We start from the raw sequence: 19,850 nt of genomic DNA, 5'->3' as shown, positions 1-19,850 counted from the left end.
TTGCTATTTAATGTCTCATCTTTATTTGTACTTTTGAACTATTATTTAGATGACTGGGATCTTTTGCTGTAGTTCTTTTCCTTGCTTCTTGGATCACTTGGACGTGTTACGGAGGGGAAGGGAGCTGGGGTGGGCTCTTTTCTATGTTCTCACAGTTGTGTACTTTGCTTGCCATGAAAAACAATAATAATTACTTGTATTTGAAAGATGGAGGGAGAGGGAGAGAGAGAGACGTACTTGCAGTTTTTACATTTCAGTCCAAACAACATTCCTTTCCCACAGACAGTGCATGTCTGAGACATCCAATACTTGGTGGAAAACCTGTGCAGAGAGAGAGAAAGAGAAAGAGAAAGGTTGACCTTTGTTAAGTCTTAAGCAAAAGCTCCTTCTCAGAACAGTGAAATGTGTTATTTTTAATAAACCTGATTGTGCTCTGCTCTCCCTAGTCACCAAAACCAGCAGCACCAGAATTGCTTATTGATTCTGGTTTAGGAAGCCGATGCGAATCAATTCTGCTTGCAGCATGTGCCGCTCTATCCGTGAGTGGGAGTTTAGAATGTGAGGAAACACATCACAATTGTTAATTTCAGTCAGCTAATCAGGGTCCGTATTTGCTCATTAGCAACCCAGGGAGGTAAAACAAAACTGGTGATCTTAAAAAAAGAGAGCATGGACTCATGATTTTATTGGAAACGAATCAGTACCTCAGCATGCCCTACGAGCGGGGAAACACCTTAAAAATGCCTTCACTGCTGCAGGACATGTCTAGTGAAGCTGTTCAGGTGGTTGAACCCGCATCCCACTGTGTTCCTTTCCTTCCTGCCTGTTACTGGTCCATCTTATTCCCATTTCTTCCAATAGAGTAGGGGGTGGGGGGTGGCTACTGGCATAGCATTTACTCAAGGTCAGGAGGTCATAGATAAAGCACAGTGGTTTTATCGACAGAAGCTGGAGCCTTATCTAAGTGATATCAGAAATTGAAATAGTGCTTTGAAGGGGCTTTATTGAGACTGGGCATTGACACACACACACCAGCACCGGCCTTTTGCTTATCAGCACTCCGCTTCCAAGATTATAATGCAGCAAATTAAACAGCCCAAGCAGACTCCAGAGAAAGGTTTTTCTTCAGACTACTCATGCTGTTGAGTGGCTCTGTCCCTCAGATAGGATGAGGTGGGCAAAAGTGTGGGTAAGGGTTGGGCAAACTTCGGGGCTCAAGGCAGCCTTGGTGTAATTTCCAAAGCACCCTATTGGGATCAGTTTAGACCTCTGGTAAGAGTGATCTGACTCTCTGCTGGGCAGAGACGAAAAGGGAGAAGGAGAAAGATGGGGGTGTCAGTGGGCCTTTTTTCCGACGGAACTCTCCGGAACTCCGTCCCAGCTCCTCTCAGGCATTCATCCTGAGTTCCAGCACCTCTTTTTCTAGAAAAATAGCAGTAGGTGTCAAAAAGAGGGGGAGAAAAAAAGGGGTGTCAGAGAGAGAGAGAGGTGTCAGAAAGAAAAAGGAGTGTTGGAAAGAGAGGGAGCAAGGGAGGAAAGAAGAGATATCAGAGAGAAGCGGGAGTCAGAAAGTGAGAGAAGAAGGATGTCCTCATCTGCTTTTGACTCTGGTCTCTGCCCCACCCAAAGCTGGCATGCCACCCCACAACAGATGACCCAGCCCAACAGAATGCAGCCCTTGACAGGAGGGTGGGGAGTTACCTGCCCTGACCTGGGTTTAAAATGATTCAGCTGAAGAAGGCTGTCAGGTTGCCAAAGCCAGTAACTGGGAGAAATAACCACAATGCATTTTCTGGTTTCTTAGGGAGGGGGCTTGCCCAGTGGTGCTGCAGCCATTGCTTATCCGTTCCTTCATTTGAGAGTTTACAGTTGGTATGTAAACAGTCTGGCCTGGTCAGCTGATGCCTCACCAGTGAGCAGTAAATGGGCGAGAGACGGTCTCAGAGGAATCTCTGTGTTTTTCAAATGAGGTATCCAGCAGAGTCCATTTTCAGCAATCAAGGATGCTTCATAATTATAATGGATTTAAGAGGAATACAATATTTCTGTGGCGGGGAGAGAAATGGCATTACACTTTGGGGGGTCCAACTCCCCTCACAGCAGGAGCCAGCAGCTCTTGGCTCTCGAGAGACCACTGCTAGCTAGTCCTGCCATTTTGCTCTCAGCCAGAAGAAGCCAGATTCCTATGGAGGGGGGACAGTACAGCTTGCTCCCTCCCCACCAGGTCTTGGGACTGCATTCCCATCCAGACAGAAGACACAGACGACATCTACTCCTCCATATTTCCAGTTGAGTTTAATGGGGTTACAAGGGCCTGTCAGTGTCACCTACTGACTGGAGGTCAGATGCTACCATAGAGCCTCAAAAGTTCCAAAACTAAAATTTGCACCACCTACTGTCGGACTCCCTGTCCAAATAGTCACCAGGCACCACAGGGAAGCAGATATTGGAATGGGCTTGAGGGGGTCCTTGGCACAGCGCCCTTCCATTTGCCCTGGAGTGATGCCATGCCGTGGGCATTGTGGGAAATTAAAATGGCAGCACAGAAATGCAGCCACACATTTCCCTCCCCCCAGAATTCTATGGTGATAGGAACATAGGAAGGAATATAGGAAGCTGCCTTGGGTCACATTCGTACATACAGTGGTACCTCTGGTTACAAACTTAAATCGTTCCGGAGGTCCATTCTTAACCTGAAACTGTTCTTAACCTGAGGTACCACTTTAGCTAATGGGGCTTCCTGCTGCCGCTGTGCTGCCGGCGCGCAATTTCTGTTCTCATCCTGAGGTAAAGTTCTTAACCTGAGGTACTACTTCTGGGTTAGCGGAGTCTGTAACCTGAAGCGTCTGTAACCCAAGGTACATTTAAATCACTATGATACCACTTTAAACAGTCATGACTTCCCCCAAAGAATCCTGAGAAACTGTGATGGTTGCTCATTCCTTACTTACTGGTAACCATTGGCACTGGACCCTCAACAGAGTAGGCAATAATTCTCCCTTACCTGAAACCATATCCCTCCTGAGGTAAACTGTTTCTCAATAATAACATTTAAAAAAAAGAAAGAAAGAAAAAGACATATCTGAGTTTTTTCAATCACCTCATACCTGTGTTTGATTGAGTTTCCAAGATCCCGTCGAGGAATTTGCGGGGACCAGCGAGGTACTGAGAGTGTATCTGAAAGACAGAAATTAGAGGGGAAAGAGTTGATCCCAGGCGGTCAGATTCAAAATTATTTCTGTCACAATAATCTGGCTTATTACATATCAGGGATGCCATTATGAATTCTGAAAAACAAAAACAAAAATAGCCTTCTAAACAAATCTCAGCATCTTGGCATGACATGTGGGATACTGTGTTGTTGTCGTACTGTGTGGAGTATAGCCAGGAATGCCCTTTTCTGGGTACTCCATTCCATCTCTCTTCATCCCCACTCTCTCATTCCGCACTCCAGGATTCCATGGCCACTAAGTGTGCTGTTTGCAAGGCCATCCCAATACATTTTGGCACCTGAGGCGAACCTCCTCCCTGCCAGGGAAGACGGAGTGAATGAAGAACAAGGGGTGGGAGGAGACAAGCAGCACCTCCTATTCACCAAGACACCATTGAAGAGGCGGCATTGAGGGAACAGATCCAGCCTCCAAGGAGTGCGCTGCAGCTGTTAACCATCCTGCAGCAGAAGTAGTGAGCGATGCATTCCTTGGAGGCTGGTGCTGCTGCCCCTCTGGATCCTGCTTCCTGAGGCAGTCGCCTCACTTTGCCCCATCCATGGGCAGGGTTGGATTTAGGTCTGATGAGGCCCTAAGCTACGGAAGGTAATGGGGCCCTTTATATGTCCAGCTGTCCTTTGTCAACAACAAATTTTGTGTTGAATATATGCTATATGGGGTGGCGCTGTGGGTTAAACCACAGAGCCTAGGACTTGCTGATCAGAAGGTCGGCGGTTCGAATCCCCACGACAGGGTGAGCTCCTGTTGCTCGGTCCCTGCTCCTGCCAACCTAGCAGTTCGAAAGCACCTCAAAGTGCATGTAGATAAATAGGTACCGCTCCGGCGGGAAGATAAACGGCGTTTCCGTGCGCCGCTCTGGTTCACCAGAAGCGGCTTAGTCATGCTGGCCACATGTCCCAGAAGCTGTACGCCGGCTCCCTCGGCCAATAAAGCGAGATGAGCGCCGCAACCCCAGAGTCGGTCACAACTGGACCTAATGGTCAGGGGTCCCTTTACCTTTACCTTTACCTATATGCTATTTGATAATTTATGGACCTAATAGGTATCTGAAGCAATTTGCACATAACAAAATAGGTATTTTATCAAAGTAATTGTTATACAAATGAGCAAACCAGTGATATTTTAGGGAGCAGGCTAGCAGGCCTTACATCATAGGAGCCTACACAACACAAAACACTGTTGCTGTATGTAGGTTTTGTTTTATTTGGTTTTTATCTTATATTTTGGAAATGTATATCCAGTTTTCCTTTAAATTTTTTGGGGTACCCCAAGAGAGTGGAGCCCTAAGCTATAGCTTGTTTAGCTTACACGTAAATCCGGCATTGTCCATGGGCTGGCCTGGAGCGGGTACGGCTTTTTAGTTATTTCTTCAAACCTCCCTTAGGTTTGCTGACACTTCCTCTTACATGAGGGTTTCAGGCATGCAAGGAAGGCAGGTGCTCTACCACTGGGCTATGGCCTTTACCAAGAAGACTTGGTGGGACACTTGTTCCCCTGGCGAAACATTCTGCACCAAAGGAACGTGGCCGCGCAAGAGAATGCATAAGCAGATTGCTGCTAATTCTGCTGCCCAGTAGATGGAACAATCTGTTACATGATGAGTTGCTGTGTTGGGATTGCTCTGTTGCGCAACATTAAACCCTGAGTCCCAATTGCGCTAATGGACAGAGAAAACTAGATACTGCCCAAAGTAATTAATTATTGCCTATTGGCATTAGGCAGGTGCCTTCGCAATACTGGTTTGGATGCCTGCTGAAAATTTTTCTGTTTCAGCAAGCCTACCCAGAACAGACGATTCGGTTACTTTTCCTTTAAATGCTTTATTAATTCGATCTTTAGCTTTAGAGATGGTTGTATATACGCCTTGAATATACATTGTTTTTGAATTCATTTGTTTCTTTGAACCATGTTTTATATATTTAATGGGACTCGTACACCCCTCGGGGAATGTTTTCCAGCAAACAGTTTTAATACAGGGATGATATTAATTAATTAATTCAGGGAAAGTGCATGGAGGCGAGAAAACCTACATACTAATTAGTTTGTTATTTATTTCAAAGCATTTATACACCACTTGATTGTGTGTGTTTTTAAAAAAAGAAAAGCTCAAAGCAGTTTACAAAGAGAATAAAACAATAAAAATATGAGTAAAAAGGACTCTTCATAACATTCTAGGGTTGCCATATTTCAAAAAGTAAAAACCAGGACACCCCAAAGTGTCCTGGCAGTTCCACCACAATTTAACCCCCGTTGCTGGTTTTTCAGAGTGTGAAAACTACAGGGCTTGATTCAATTATTTTTATTTTCATCACAAGAAAACCATTTGATACCCAGGCGCTTCTGATTTCTTCCTGCCCTCTCTGCTTCTGACCCAGTTGAAATAATATGAAATTCTGTAGCAGACCCTCCAAGTGTCCCTATTTTCCAGGGACAGTCCCGGATTTACAGAAGCTGTTCCCAGTTTCTGATTTGAATATCCCGCTTTTCCTTAGGATGTCCCTGTTTTCATCAGAGAACTGTTGGAGGGTATGGAGTTATGCAAACAGCCAAGGAGATAAGTAACTATACAACCTTTAGAAGACATCTGAAGGCAGCCCTGTATAGGGAAATTTTAAAATGTTTAATTATGTTTTTATATATGTTGGAAGCCGCCCAGAGTGGCTGGTACAACCCAGTCAGATGGGTGGGGTATTATTATTATTAGTAATAGTAATAGTAGTATTATTGAATAGGACGCCCCTATTTTCATCAGAGAAATGTTGGAGGGTATACTATAGGTTTCCACTTGTAATAATAATGAAAATAAATGCATTGTTTACCCTAGAGAGAACGATTTATAGAAAGAGCATTTGGGCACAGTTACAAGCATTGGCTTTATTTTAACAGCAGAGGCTCTTGGGTACCGAAGTGAAAATCAAATATGATTCTTGGAGACCCAAATGCCATCCATTAGGGATGCAAGCTGGGCCCACGGACATCTGACCAGCTGAAACGGCCAGGCAGACTCCAGCAGTGACCCCTGGGTTTCCTATGCATACCTGTCAATCCTTCAGCAAACACGCTCCCGGGGTGTTTTTTTAACATAGGATATGAACGCCTCTGTTTGCTTTCATATCCCATTTTAATATTGCAGGTTGAGGCGTTCTTAATTATGTGCCATTTCAGAAGGTTACATTTGCATGTGGCTTCCTGTGAGGAGAGCAGCGCTCCCTCTGCTGCTCAGGAATAACTCCACCGCATCAATGTGCATCTCAACAAAATGCAGGGAGGGGAGGCGACCGCTATGCAAAGACCCAAGAACTGCCACATTCAGAACCATACATTTAAAGCACGATGATACTTTAATGGTGCTGAGCTCTCCTACATTGGATACTTTTAAGCAGAAGTTGGCTGGCTATCCATCATGGATAATAATAATAATAATAATAATAATAATAATAATAATAATACAGTGGTACCTCGGTTTTCAAGGGACATGGGTGGCGCTGTGGTCTAAACCACTGAGCCTAGGGCTTGCCGATCAGAAGGTCGGCGGTTCGAATCCCCGCAACGAGGTGAGCTCCCGTTGTTCGGTCCCTGCTCCTGCCAACCTAGCAGTTCGAAAGCACACCAGTGCAAGTAGATAAATAGGTACCGCTCCGGCGGGAAGGTAAACGGTGTTTCTGTGTGCTGCTCTGGTTCGCCAGAAGCAGCTTAGTAATGCTGGCCACATGACCCAGAAGCTGTACACCGGCTCCCTTGGCCAATAAAGCGAGATGAGTGCCGCAACCCTAGAGTTGGCCACGACTGGACCTAACGGTCAGGGGTCCCTTTACCTTTACCTTTACTTTTTAATAAACCTCTTTCATGTGTTTTGAGATCTTTGTAGTTGATCTGTGTTCTTTTGATTTGTGTAACGAACCTTGAGCCCCGGTCTATAGAACAGGCAGCATATTATAATAATAATTAATAATAAATATAATAACCATGCTTTTTTCTTAATCATAATGTTTAGGGGTACTCTCATTTTCCTACTCATATTGAAATACTGCCCCTCAATGAGGCCAAACTTAGATTCACAAAATGTTTAGGGGTATGAGTACCCCTGCGTCCCCCCAGAAAAAAGCACTGATTATAATATTAGTCACCAAACACATATCCAGCAGCAGCCAATCAGTTTCCTTCAGGTATTACCCAATGATAGGTGGGGGTCAAAGGCAAAAGTGGGTGGAGCAATGAATGAATATGTTACCTTTTATTTTGATTTTTTTTTTCTTGAGTTAGCAACTACATGGAAAAATTCAGAGAAGTGAAAAAGAACAACTATGTTCTGATCCAAACAGCAAATAACAAAGTCCTCAAGACAGCCTGGTCCTCAGGCCTGTCTGTGATGTCCTGGACAAGATACATATCAGCTGCTTTGTGGTTCTCCTCATCCAGTATCTGCTCCCTCCATTTGAAGATGGTGTCAACAAGATTTGCTCCTTTCTCTGTTGGGGAATTAATACCTTGGGAGCTAGGCGTTAAATAAAGATTACCTGCTGACAGTCCCAAAAGAAAGCTAGTTTACACCATGCAAGGATCTGGTCCGTAGAAGTACAAAAGGACCTTTTATATTCTGAAATGCTGTTTGCTCATCACTAAATCACATTATACAAATGTGCCCCCCCTCCTCTGCCCCCGCCATCCTTTGTGAAGCAAACAAGCAGACAATTAAAGTTACTTACCTGAAGTTAAATTAAAACCTTTGCTTTATCACCCACAATTTATTTCTGCTAACTTTCAGCTGGCCTCAATTAAATCATGCTGTTTTAAAAGAGATGGGGGCAGGGTGGGGAAGTGGCTGAGGGGATTTAATTACTTTCCGTAACATGCTCATTGTTAAAAAATTATTATTAAAGTGTATCAGGAATCATAACCTCTGAACAAAGCAGCGAGACCCTCCGTGATTCGCAGGTAATTATTTTCATTACAGGGATGATGGATGGAGGATCTGAGATATTAACAATACCCCGCACACAGACACATGCACACTGTGTTCAGTGGAGCATCAAGGGAGGGAGAGGACAGAAATGTTGAACTGGAAGAGCCTTGATGGGTTTCGGGGGGAGAGCTGTTTTTAAGCTCATTTTGTTTTTAATCCTCAAAAGATGGACTGGCAGCGATTTCCTCTAAAAGAACATGGAAGCCATTTTACACACTCCTTGCCAGGGTTTACACACCCTCTAAGCCAGGGTTTTCAAACCTTGGGTCTCCAGCTGTTTTTGTACTACAACTCCCATCATCCCTAGCTACCAGTGGTCAGGGATGATGGGAATTGTAGTCCAAAAACAGCTGGAGACCCAAGGTTGGAAAACCAAGCTCCAAGCAATGAAGTTGCAGAGAGGATTCCAATATCAGATGTCACCAAAGCTAGCTTGGCTCTGGGACACAAATGAACTTTGGGGGCTTGGCAATGCCAAGTGAACATGAGAAGACTTAAGGTTGTTGTTGATGATGATGATGATGATGATCTGCCTTGGATTTCAATCCCCAAAATTAGTTTTCCCCTCAAAATAAAAACAACCAGAAGATTTGGGGACAGCACAAGGCCCATGGAGAGGGGAAGAGAGGGAGGATGAGTCCTGCTACAGAAGCAGGAATGATTCTGCTCATGCAAGGATTTAGCTGAATCGCTCCTCAAATTTGCATCCAGAAAGGGGTGGACTTGCTCTTGAGCATGTGCAGAAAGCATCTTCCATTCAATTGAAAGCAGGCTTTAGAAATGAACCTGGGATTCAGAAGGAGGTCTCCCAGAAGTCACAGAAGTCCCTGTGGCTTCTCGGGGTGGTGGGAGGTCGATTCATCACCTCCCGCTTTGGAAACTGCAAGCCCTGTGCTTCGATAGCCTCAGAAGTTTAAGAATCCTGGCAGCGAGGCCGAAGGACTCACCAGGCCAAGGCGAAGTTGAGGGAGGGCTGCGTGTGATAGTCCTCTCTTGGCAACAGCCGTCTCGCCTTGACAGAAGCCACGGCGGGGGGAAATTAGCAGCCTGGCAGAACGGAGAGGGTGACAAAGGGAAGGTCACGCCTCTCCCGCTCCCGCGCTGACAGAAGACACGGCAGAAGGGCCCCCGCAGGCCACGGCTGTCTCCCATTGACAGGCAGGTGTGACAACAAGGCCCAAGACCTGGACGGCACTCGCCCGCCTGGAAAGCGAGAGGGGCCAAGCAGGTGACCCGAGCCGCTCAAATAAACAGCCCGGCTGCGACGACGCATCCACTGCACCGTGGAGCACTGAGCTTTCCTCCTTTGGCCTCAACTGTGCCGAGATGCCATCCAGGAGAAGCTGACCAATGCCTTATGCCGAGCCATTCCTCCACCTAGCTCAGTATTGTCTACACTGACTGGCAGCAGCTCTCCAGGGTTCCAGGGAAGGTTACGTGTAGCCCTACCTGGAAGATGCCATAGGGGATTGAAGCTGGAGCTTTTGGCACGCTCAGTATTCCTGAGCTGCAGCCCCTCCCTAAATACAAAGAAACACAGAAAGCCGCAGTCTACTAAGTTAGACCACTGCTCCATCCTGCTCATATTGCCGACACTGGCTTGCAGCAGCTCTCCAGGGTTTCCAGCATGGAGTCTTCCCCAGCCATCCTTGAAGATGTTGGGGATTGATCCCAAGGTCTTTTGAATGCAAAGCAGATGCTCTGCCACTGAGCTATGGCCCTTCCGCAGATGTTGTCAGCTTCCCTGATGAATATGCACATAGAATCATAGGCTAATAGAGTAGGACAAGACCCCAGGGTCATCTAGCCCAACCCCATGCATTGCAGGAATCTTTTGCCCAACATGGGGCTCTAACCCATGACCCTGAGATTAAAAGTCTCATGCTCTACTGACTGAGCTATCCACCATGGTGAAGACTTTCTTGTTCCACCAGGCTTTGGGGAGCTGACTGCTTTTAAGGAAATGGCTTTTAAACAGTGCTGTGCTGTTTTTACTGCCTGTATTTTAATAGGTATTTCTGCATAATCCCAAAGGGGGATTGAACCCGCAGCCTTGGCGTTATCAGCGCCACGCTCTAACCAACTGAGCTATCCATAGGGCAACTCAGTCTCTGCCTGCCACCATTAAACTAAGGGTTTAGATTACGCCCTCAAAGTTTTATATTGCATAATTTTTAATGGCAATGCAAACTGCTTAGTCGTGTTTATGTTTGTTTGTAAGCGAATCAGAATCAAAAATGTCCTTAACAGATTGGAGAACTTGGCGCATGTTAACAAAATGAATTTCAATAGGGACAAATGTAAGGTTCTGCACTTAGAAGAACCAGATGCACAAATATAGGATGGGGAACACCTGGCTTACTAGAAGTACACGTGAAAAGGATCTAGGGGTCTTGGTGGACCACAAGCTTAACATGAGTCAACAGTGTAATGCAGCAGCAAAATAAGCTAATGCTATTCTAGGCTGCATCAGCAGAAGTATAGTGTCCAGATCAAGGGAAGTTATAGTACCACTCTATTCTGCCTTAGTCAGACCACACATCTGGGCACCACAATTTAAGAAGGATGCCGACAAACTGGAACATGTGCAGAGAAGGGCAATTAAGATGATCAAGGATCTGGAAACTAAATCTTATGAGGAGTGCTTGAAGGAACTGGGTAGGTTTAGCCTGGAAAAGAGGAGACTAAGAGGAGATATGATAGCCATCTTCAAATATCTTGGTAAAGGTAAAGGGACCGCTGACCATTAAGTCCAGTCGTGGCAGACTCTGGGGTTGCGGCACTCATCTCACTTTATTGGCCAAGGGAGCCGGCGTACAGCTTCTGGGTCATGTGGCCAGCATGACTAAGCCGCTTCTGGCGAACCAGAGCAGCGCACAGAAATGCCGTTTACCTTCCCACTGGAGCAATACCTATTTATCTACTTGCACTTGACGTGCTTTCGAACTGTTAGGTTGGCAGGACCTGGGACCGAGCAACAGGAGCTCACTCCATTGTGGGCATTCGAACCGTGACCTTCTGATCAGCAAGTCCTAGGCTCTGTGGTTTAACCCACAGCGCCACCCATGTCCCTTCAAATATATTAAGGGCTGTCAAATGGAGGAAGAAGCATGCTTGTTTTCTCCTGCTCTGGATGGTAGGACTCGCACCAATGGCTTCAAATTGCAAGAAAGGAGATTCCGACTAAACATTCGGAAAAACTTTCTGACAGTAAGAGCTGTTCAGCAGAGGAACAGACTCCCACAAGTGGTGGTGGGCTCTCCTTCCTTGGAGGTTCTGAAGCAAAGGTTGGATGGCCATCTGCCATGGATGCTTTAGCTGAGATTCCTGTATTGCGGAGGGTTGGACTAGATGACCCTTGGTGTGCCTTCCCACTCTAAGATTTTATGTTTCTATGAAATATCCATCTATATTGTCAGGAAAGCTGAACCTCACACTTCCAGTAACATGGGAAGTCACTCAGACAAGGGAATGAAAGCAGGGAGGAACCCAACATCGCCCCATCCCGTTGGGAATCTAAGAAGAAAAGTGAGGCTTCCACGAGAAGAAAGTGCTTTTAGCCATTAAGCGCTCTGATGTTTCAAACACACCCAGCTCTTAACCTGCTGATCTGCCGTTCCCGAATGCAGCCAAACAGCATGTCCTAAACACCTTGTTGCGTCTCCTTGCGGGTGGCAAGCAAAGGGGGTCAAAAGAGGTGAAGTCGCCCAGCAAAATACACACTTCTACATTATCTCCGAGTCAAGCCCTTTAAAGCAAACTGACAATTTAATAATAGGAAAGTCGCAATTCTGTAGAGAGTACTAATGGAGGAAATCGGGCAGGTTGGGGGGATGTCACTGAGGATTTTTGGAGAGCGGGTGGCAGAGGGGAGAGACCTAGGAAAGATGAGAATAATTAAATCGGCTGGGCAGCGGTAAGAATCTGCCCCCACTGGTGAGTTGTCAGAGGAAGAAGACTGGGAGGAGGTGGTGTTGGAAGCTGAAGAGGCAACAGGGTTTAGTGAGCAGGGAGAGGCTGGGGCAGAGAGCAGCCCAGAAGCGGAAGTGGAAGCAGGAGAAGAGGGAAGAGGGAAGCCAAGAGGCAGAGATAAATCAGACTGGTGAAGAAGCCAGGGTGTCTCCCCCTCCTGCTGCAACAAGCTCCCCCACACACACACTGGCAACCCTGGTCTCCCAGACAGGAGAGGTATGAAGCAGAAGAAGCAAAGGTGGACACACCAGCATAGTCTCAGGCTGCCTGGGAAAGACCCAGGAGAGGAGGAGACTTAGGCTGCTAGGGGAAGGCATGGACCTTCAGTCCCTGCAACTGCCTCATAGGCATAGCTGTCAACTTTCCCCTTTTCCTGCGAGGAATCCTATTCGAAATAAGGGACTTTCCCTTGAAAAACGGGGAAAGTTGACAGCTATGCTCATAGGGACACGACCTACCAAAGAGTTGCTGTGAAGCAGCAACTTCGATATCATTTCCAAGGTGTGGTCACTGCTGAAAAGCTAGACACTTTGGAGTGCCTCATTGCATAATGCAAAAGTATGTAACAATCAAAACCAGTGATTGTTTTTATAACTATACAGAACTGAACAAATAGCACAACACAGTAGGAAACAGCTAATTAGATGCAGCACCAGGAGGGAAACTGCCAGGGCTGTCAGAAAATGAGCACCACCTTTGCCCACTGTCAAAGAGGGGGCAGAGCTAAGGGGGGGGGAGTTTGTTGACTAATTCATACTTCCCGAAAACAACACACAGGGACCAAAATACAGTTCTTCTTCAATATTTGCACTTCTCCAAACTGTGAGATGTAGCTCTCCGTCCAAAAAAACAACAAAGGGGGATTTTCTTCTACCAGCAAAAAAAGAATGTATGAAGGTACATTCTATTATAGGAGAAACAGGCTGGGAAATGCAGGCATCGGGCAAAAATGCATACAAAATGATGTCTATTAGGTGAAATGTCCACAAAAATTTGCACAAAACTTCATGTGGACTTAAAAAAAAAAAAATACAAACTGATGTGTTGAACTAAAGATTGGAAAAATGAGAAATCGAGAGAAACTAAAATTGACACATTCATCTATTCCTAGGCAGAACGAGACTTACCGTATTTTTCGTCCAATAGGACGCTCCATCCCATAGGACGCACCTAGTTTTTTTGGAGGGAAAATAAAGGGATTTTTTTTTCCTTTATTTCCCCCCCAAGAGCTGGTCGGGGAAACCGAACCAGGTCCAGGAACAGCGGAATGGCGGCGCTGCGCCTCCCTGCTATCCCCCGACCTTGTGGGGCTGGCTGATGTCTGCCTGGCGCGAGGGGCGCTCTGCTTCAGGGCACCCCGCCCGCTGGGCGGCAGGCTGCTATCCGCAGCCTGGGGAGCCCTGCGGGGAAGTCCCGCAGGGCTGCCTAGGCTGCGGATGTGTTCCCGAAGCGCCGGGCACTCTGCTTTCAGGGCACCCAACGCTCAGGGAAGCAGGCTGCTATCCGCAGCCTAGACATCCCTGCGGGACCTCCCGCAGGGCTGCCTAGGCTGCAGATGTGTTCCCGAAGCGCCGGGCGCTCTGCTTTCAGCGGGCCGGTGCTCCCGGAAGCAGGCTACTATCCGCAGCCTAGACAGCCCTGCGGGAACTCCCACAGGGCTGCCTAGGCTGCGGATGTCTTCCTGAAGCCTGGAGAGAGAGAGGGGTTGGTGCGCACCGACCCCTCTCACTCTCCAAGCTTCAGCGAAAGCCTGCATTCGCCCCATAGGACGCACCCAGATTTCCCCTTCATTTTTGGAGGGGGAAAAGTGCGTCCTATAGGGCAAAAAATACGGTACTTGGAAAGCTTGGGGCCACCACCGAGAAGGCCATGTTTCAGGTAGCCAGTGATTCTGCTGGCACGGGAACCTGTTTTCTACTGGGCTTAAACAGTGAATTCAATAATCTTGGGCACTGCAGGGAAAGAGCTGGGGAAACAGCAGCTCAATCCAATGTAGGAACATAGAAAGCTGCCTGATACAGAATCAGACCCATCTGTCAATCCTACCTCAGCACTGTCTCTACTGGCTTTCCAGGTTTTCAAGCAGGGGACATGCTCAGTCCTAGCTGGAGATGCTGGGGATTAAACCTGGGACGTTCTGCAGGCAAAGCCAATGCTCTACCATTAAGCTGTGGAGGTTCCTTTAAAAATAACAGCAAGATTCTAGTCCTCATGGTACTGGGGGAAAGCACTGATTTAAACATGGGCGAAGGAAGCTGCTTTATACAGAGTCAGACCATTGGTCTATCAGTAGTCTGTGCCCTCCAGGGTTTCAGATGGACGGGGGGGGCATCCCCAGTCCTGCTTGGAGATGCCGAAGATTGAAGCTGGGAGCATCTGCATGCAAGGCAGACCCTCCCCCCCCCCCCAGCATTGAGACACAACACTCAACCACTTTCCTCATCCAGGCAAAATACGGCAACAGCTCCCGAAGTATCCGCCTTCTCCCTGCAGCTCTGAGGATGGGAGATAAGAAGATGCTAAGAAAGTATTGTTGGCCCAGAAATGGAAGCAAGAAGAAATATTGACGAAAGAAGAATGGCAGATGAAATTAATGGAATACACAGAATTGGACAAAATGACAGGAAGGATTCGAAACCTGCGGGACCAGGGATTCACAGAAGATTGGAAGAAATATACGAATTATTTGAAGAGCAACTGTAATTACGCAAGTAGAACTACAAGAAGTTTTGTAAGGAGGAATATATGAAATATTGCAAAGAAGAGAAAGAAGAGAGATATTAGTTATGATACTTAAATGTAATAGTGAAAGTAAGAAATGTAAATTAAATGGATAAGATTGGAAAATTTTCAGATGTGATTGATGGAAGTAAAAAAAATTGTATAAGATATAAAAGTATGTTTAATAATTGTTGAAAATGATATCTTAAAAAACAGATACACACACACACGTGCACACATATATATACACACACACAGTGGTACCTCAGGTTAAGTACTTAATTCGTTCCAGAGGTCCGTACTTAACCTGAAACTGTTCTTAACCTGAGGTACCACTTTAGCTAATGGGGCCTCCCGCTGCTGCCGTGCCACTGGAGCACAATTTCTGTTCTCATCCTGAAGCAAAGTTCTTAACCCGAGGTACTATTTCTGGGTTAGCGGAGTCTGTAACCTGAAGCGTATGTAACCCGAGGTACCACTGTATGATGCTAAGAAAGGCCTGGCTGCTTCTGGAAAGATCTCAACAGCCAACTGATGTCAAGAGCCAGAAGGCACACACACAGCCCACAGAAATGCCTTTGGAGCTGCTATTTAACTTGCGAAGGAAATCATGCCCCCCCCCCCCGGGAGATAAGCAGGAGCTTGGCTTGGCGATCTGGGGCATGCCATGTCACCGGCGACGTCAGCAAAAACTGCCAGAAGGGAAACCTCAGCAACACCGATGGCAGGCAGCGACGCTGATGGCCTGACCCCTTCCATCCGGACGTCTTCTCCTGTTCTGACGACATTTGCTGCATGGATGGGGTTTCTCCCCCTCCCTTCTCTCACTGACAAATGAAAGAAATGACCACTAGCCACAATGACTATGCTCTGCCTCCGTGGTCAGAGGCAGCAATGCTTCTGAATACCAGCTGCTGGAAACCACAGGAGGGGAGAGGGGTCTTGTGCTCGGTCCTGCTTGAAGGTTTCCAACAGACATCTGGTTGGCCACTGCATGAATAGGATGCTGGACTAGATGGGCCACTAGCCTGATGCAGCAGGATCATTTATATTTTAAATAAAGAAGTGGATTCAGCAACAGAATGTTGCAGCACCAAGTGCTCCTGTTTGCTGTTGGCCACAGTGACATGAAGATGCTGAGGGTTGAGGGGAGAGACTTCATCAGGCAAGGCCTCCTTCCACCTGCCCTGCCCCACCCTCCAGTCTCTGCTTCTCAATCTGTATTGTATTATTTTATGCACTGTGCCTTGCCGTTGTTTTATTGACTATACAGTCATACCTCTTGTTACATTCGGTTCAGGTTACGTCTTTTCAGCTTGCATCCCGCGGTGAACCAGAAAGGGTTACTTCTGGGTTTTGCCACTCACACATGCACAGATGCTCAAAATGACGTCATGCGCATGCGCAGAAGTGGCGAATCATGACCCGCACAGATGTGGGTTGCATTCTGCTCATGTTGCGAACGGGGCCCCGGAATGGATCCCCGTTCTCAACCAGAGGTACCACTGTAGTTTAGAAATTATGTATTGTATGGTAATTGTTAAGAGTGGATTTCTGTTTAATTTTTATATGCTGATATTTAATATTATTCTATACTAGTCTACTTTATTTGATGTAGCTTGCGTATTTTAAAGTTACGTTTTATTATCACATTTTTGTATTGCATTAGATTGTTATAAGGTGTACATTCTTTGTTTCTTCAGCTTGTAAACCGCCTTGGGTACTATAAGATAGAAAGACGGTATACAAATTAAAAGTGATGGTGGTGGTGGTGATGGACAAAGTGGGTTCTTATGCATGATCTTGCCACTGTTCTCCATGCTTTTGTAATGTCCAAGTTACAGTAGATTAGTATTTTTCAAAAAATGTATTATCCATGTAGAGCCGGCTAGGAAGAGTGTTTGGGAGTTTAGACTAGTCCAGAATACGGCTGCCAGTTTTATGAATAGGGACCTACCGGTTCAGTCATCTTTCACCCAGTGCTACTTGGAATTGTTTTGTTTCCTTTCTCTAAGCATTTATATCCTCCCTTGTTACAATAAGATAAGACTCAAGACAGCTAACAAATAAAGATATAAATCTCAGCTGAGAAAACCTAACAAAAGTAATTTAAAAAGAAGTACAAAAAAAAGGACGACAGAATTATATTGTTGGAGGTCTGCTATACAGATGTAGTTGAGAGATTTGGGGCAGATAAAAGAAAGCACATAGTTAAACGATGGAACTTGCTCCTACAGGAGGCAGTGGTGGTCACTAACTTAGATGGCTTTAAGAGAGGGTTAGACCAGGGGTCAGCAACCTTTTTCAGCCATGGGCCGGTCCACCGTCCCTCAGACCATGAGGGGAGGGCAGACTATATTTTGGGGGGAAAATATGAACGAATTCCTATGCCCCACAAATAACCCAGAGATGCATTTTAAATAAAAGGACACATTCTACTCATGTAAAAACACACTGATTCCCGGAAGAAGAAGAAGAAGAGGAGGAGGAGGAGGAGGAGGAGGAGTTTGGATTTGATATCCCGCTTTATCACTACCCGAAGGAGTCTGAAAGCAGCTAACATTCTCCTTTCCCTTCCTCCCCCACAGCAAACACTCTGTGAGGTGAGTGAGGCTGAGAGACTTCAGAGAAGTGTGACTAGCCCAAGGTCACCCAGCAGCTGCAGGTGGAGGAGCGGGGAAGCGAACCCGGTTCACCAGATGACAAGTCCACCGCTCTTAACCACTACACCACACTGGCTCTAAATCCGGACCGTCCGCGGCCCGGATTTAGAAGGCGATTGGGCCGCATCCAGCCCCTAGGCCCTAGGTTGCCTACCCCTGAGTAAATTTACGGACTATTTGAAAAATAATTGTGAAGAACAGACGACGTTTGTAGGGTTGCAAGAAGTTTTGTGAGGAGTATTATTAGAAGTATTGTAAAAATGGGTAAGGGGGAGGATGATTTGTTAAGAGATGTAAAGGCAATATAAAGTTAAGAAATGCATAAGAAGTGGTGAAAACGGTGGATCATCAGAGGTGCTGATGGAAGTCCAAAAAGACTGTATAAGTGATAAGCTTTGTCGTACATTTTATAATTTATATGTTAAAATTAATAAAAAATATTATTATTTTTTTAAAAAGGGTTGCCTACCCCTGTGTTAGACCAATTCATGGAGGAGAAGGTTTCCCACTACTCACCACAATGGTTATGTTCTACTTGAACCACCAGAGGCAGCAATGCTTCTGAATACCAGTTGTTTGGAACCGCAGGAGGGGAGAGGGCTTTTGTCCTCAGGTCCTGCTTGGAGGTTTCCAACAGGCATCTGGTTGGCCACTGTGAGAACAGGATGCTGGACTAGATGGACCACTGGCCTGACGCGGCAGGATCATTTGTATTTTAAATAAAGAAGTGGATCCAACAACAGAGTGTTGCAGCACCAAGTGCTCCTGTTTGCTGTTCCAGCCGGCCATCTTTGCCCTTTCCCGGAACACTCCATTGTATTATTCCCATGCACCTAGTTTTCCAACTTGTCTCCTCCGACAGCCAGGAAACAGACTGTTTGGGGGTAATTGTTCCCCAGGATATGTGTGTTTAAAAAAACATGTTGTGCTTTCACAAACTGCAGTGTTCTTCCCAAGCCTGCTGGTGTCTCCCTGTCTACTCCACAACAGCAGAGGTTCTTCCTTGAGGAAGAAATCTTTATTGAGGTAAACCACGGGGACTCAGGTACATTAGTACAGGAACACCGATTTGAATGTGTTATGAATATGCAACACCAGATGGAGCCAGAGAGCAGAAAATTTTTCTAAGTGGTTTTCCATAGGTTTTTTTCTTTTGTTATAATGATCTAATTTCTGACGTATTTATAGTGGTTATTTTCCTGTGCATAGATCCACCCTTAGAAGGTAAAGGTGAAGGACTCCTGGATGGTTAAGTCCAGTCAAAGGTGACTATGGGTTGCGGCACTAATCTCACTTAGGCCGAGCGACCCAGCGTATGTCCACAGACAGCTTTCTGGATCATGTGGCCAGTATGACTAAACTACTTCTGGTGCAATGGGACTCCGTGACGAGTTCCAGAGCACACAGAGGTACGGAACGGATCCCGTTTGCAACCAGAGGTACCACTGTAGCTTGGAGGTTTCCTTTCGTGGGTTTTTGGTTACGGTCTCACCGTGCATGAAATGTTATGAAATAAATAAATAAGTAAATTTATTGGCTACGTAATGAATGGCACTTTATCGCCTGGGGACTGGAATTAGCGGGACTGATCAGCGATCATTTGGGGCACTCTCTAAAACCAACACACAAAGCATTGCAAAAATTTGCATTCGGTTTTCTTATCTAGAAACGTGGCTTTTATTCCACTTTGTGTAGCGAAAGCCAGTTCTGGAAGCCAGGCCTGTGTGGAAAGACTCTCGCCAGCCCACAAGCACCCTCATGGAATTCGATGGAATTGTAGGATCGGTAAGGACCCCAGAGGGTTATCTGGGCCCCACCCCCTGCAATGGGTGCTCAGTGCTCTGGCATGATTACCAACCCGCCCCCCTTCCTCCTCTCCCACTGTAGCCCCACATCAGGGCTGACTTACTAGTGGAGAAGGTGCCATCCGTGTGGACAGGAGGGGTGGAAGGGAGGAAAGGAGGGTGTCCAACGAAGAAAGACCGCAGGGAGCGCTCTGAGAGAAGCGGGGAGCGCTGGGCAGGGATGTTCTCGCAGCTCCCGACGCTGTTGTGGATCTTGAGGTTCAACGGCTTGTTCTTTTTCTTCACTCTGAGGGAAAAGGAGAAGGTAAGGCATGAGGAAGAACCACAGCAGAAGGAAGATAATTCATACCGTACTTTTCTGTGTACAGTGGTACCTTGGTTTGCATAAGTCTTGGTTTGCATATGTTTTGGATTACAAACACGTCAAACCCGGAAGTGCATGTCCCGGTTTGCAACCTTTTTTTGGATTCCAACCTTATTTTTATTGGATTACGAC

General features: G+C 46.3%; 2 protein-coding genes across 3 annotated transcripts in view; both read right to left on the bottom strand.

The window, feature by feature from the left end:
* The window catches only part of WSB2 (WD repeat and SOCS box containing 2), a 349,668-nt gene that overhangs the window by 204,425 nt on the left and 125,393 nt on the right, over window positions 1-19,850 (bottom strand). The gene's annotated exons all lie outside the window — the stretch shown is intronic.
* The window catches only part of KSR2 (kinase suppressor of ras 2), a gene marked incomplete at its 3' end in the record, with an annotated part of 188,233 nt that overhangs the window by 79,756 nt on the left and 88,627 nt on the right, over window positions 1-19,850 (bottom strand). For both annotated transcript variants that reach the window (XM_083589988.1, XM_083589987.1), the window contains 3 exons: window positions 19,459-19,640; window positions 3,108-3,177; window positions 238-321 (listed from right to left, as the gene is read on the bottom strand). In XM_083589988.1, coding sequence (XP_083446114.1) covers window positions 238-321; window positions 3,108-3,177; window positions 19,459-19,640 — 336 coding nt within the window. The remainder of the gene's footprint in view (window positions 1-237; window positions 322-3,107; window positions 3,178-19,458; window positions 19,641-19,850) is intronic.

This window comes from Podarcis filfolensis (assembly GCF_964270895.1).
Source record: "Podarcis filfolensis genome assembly, chromosome: 16".
Lineage (NCBI taxonomy): Eukaryota > Metazoa > Chordata > Lepidosauria > Squamata > Lacertidae > Podarcis > Podarcis filfolensis.
The sequence above is the reverse complement of the archived record's forward strand: the minus strand, read 5'-3'. Positions and strand labels throughout refer to the sequence as shown.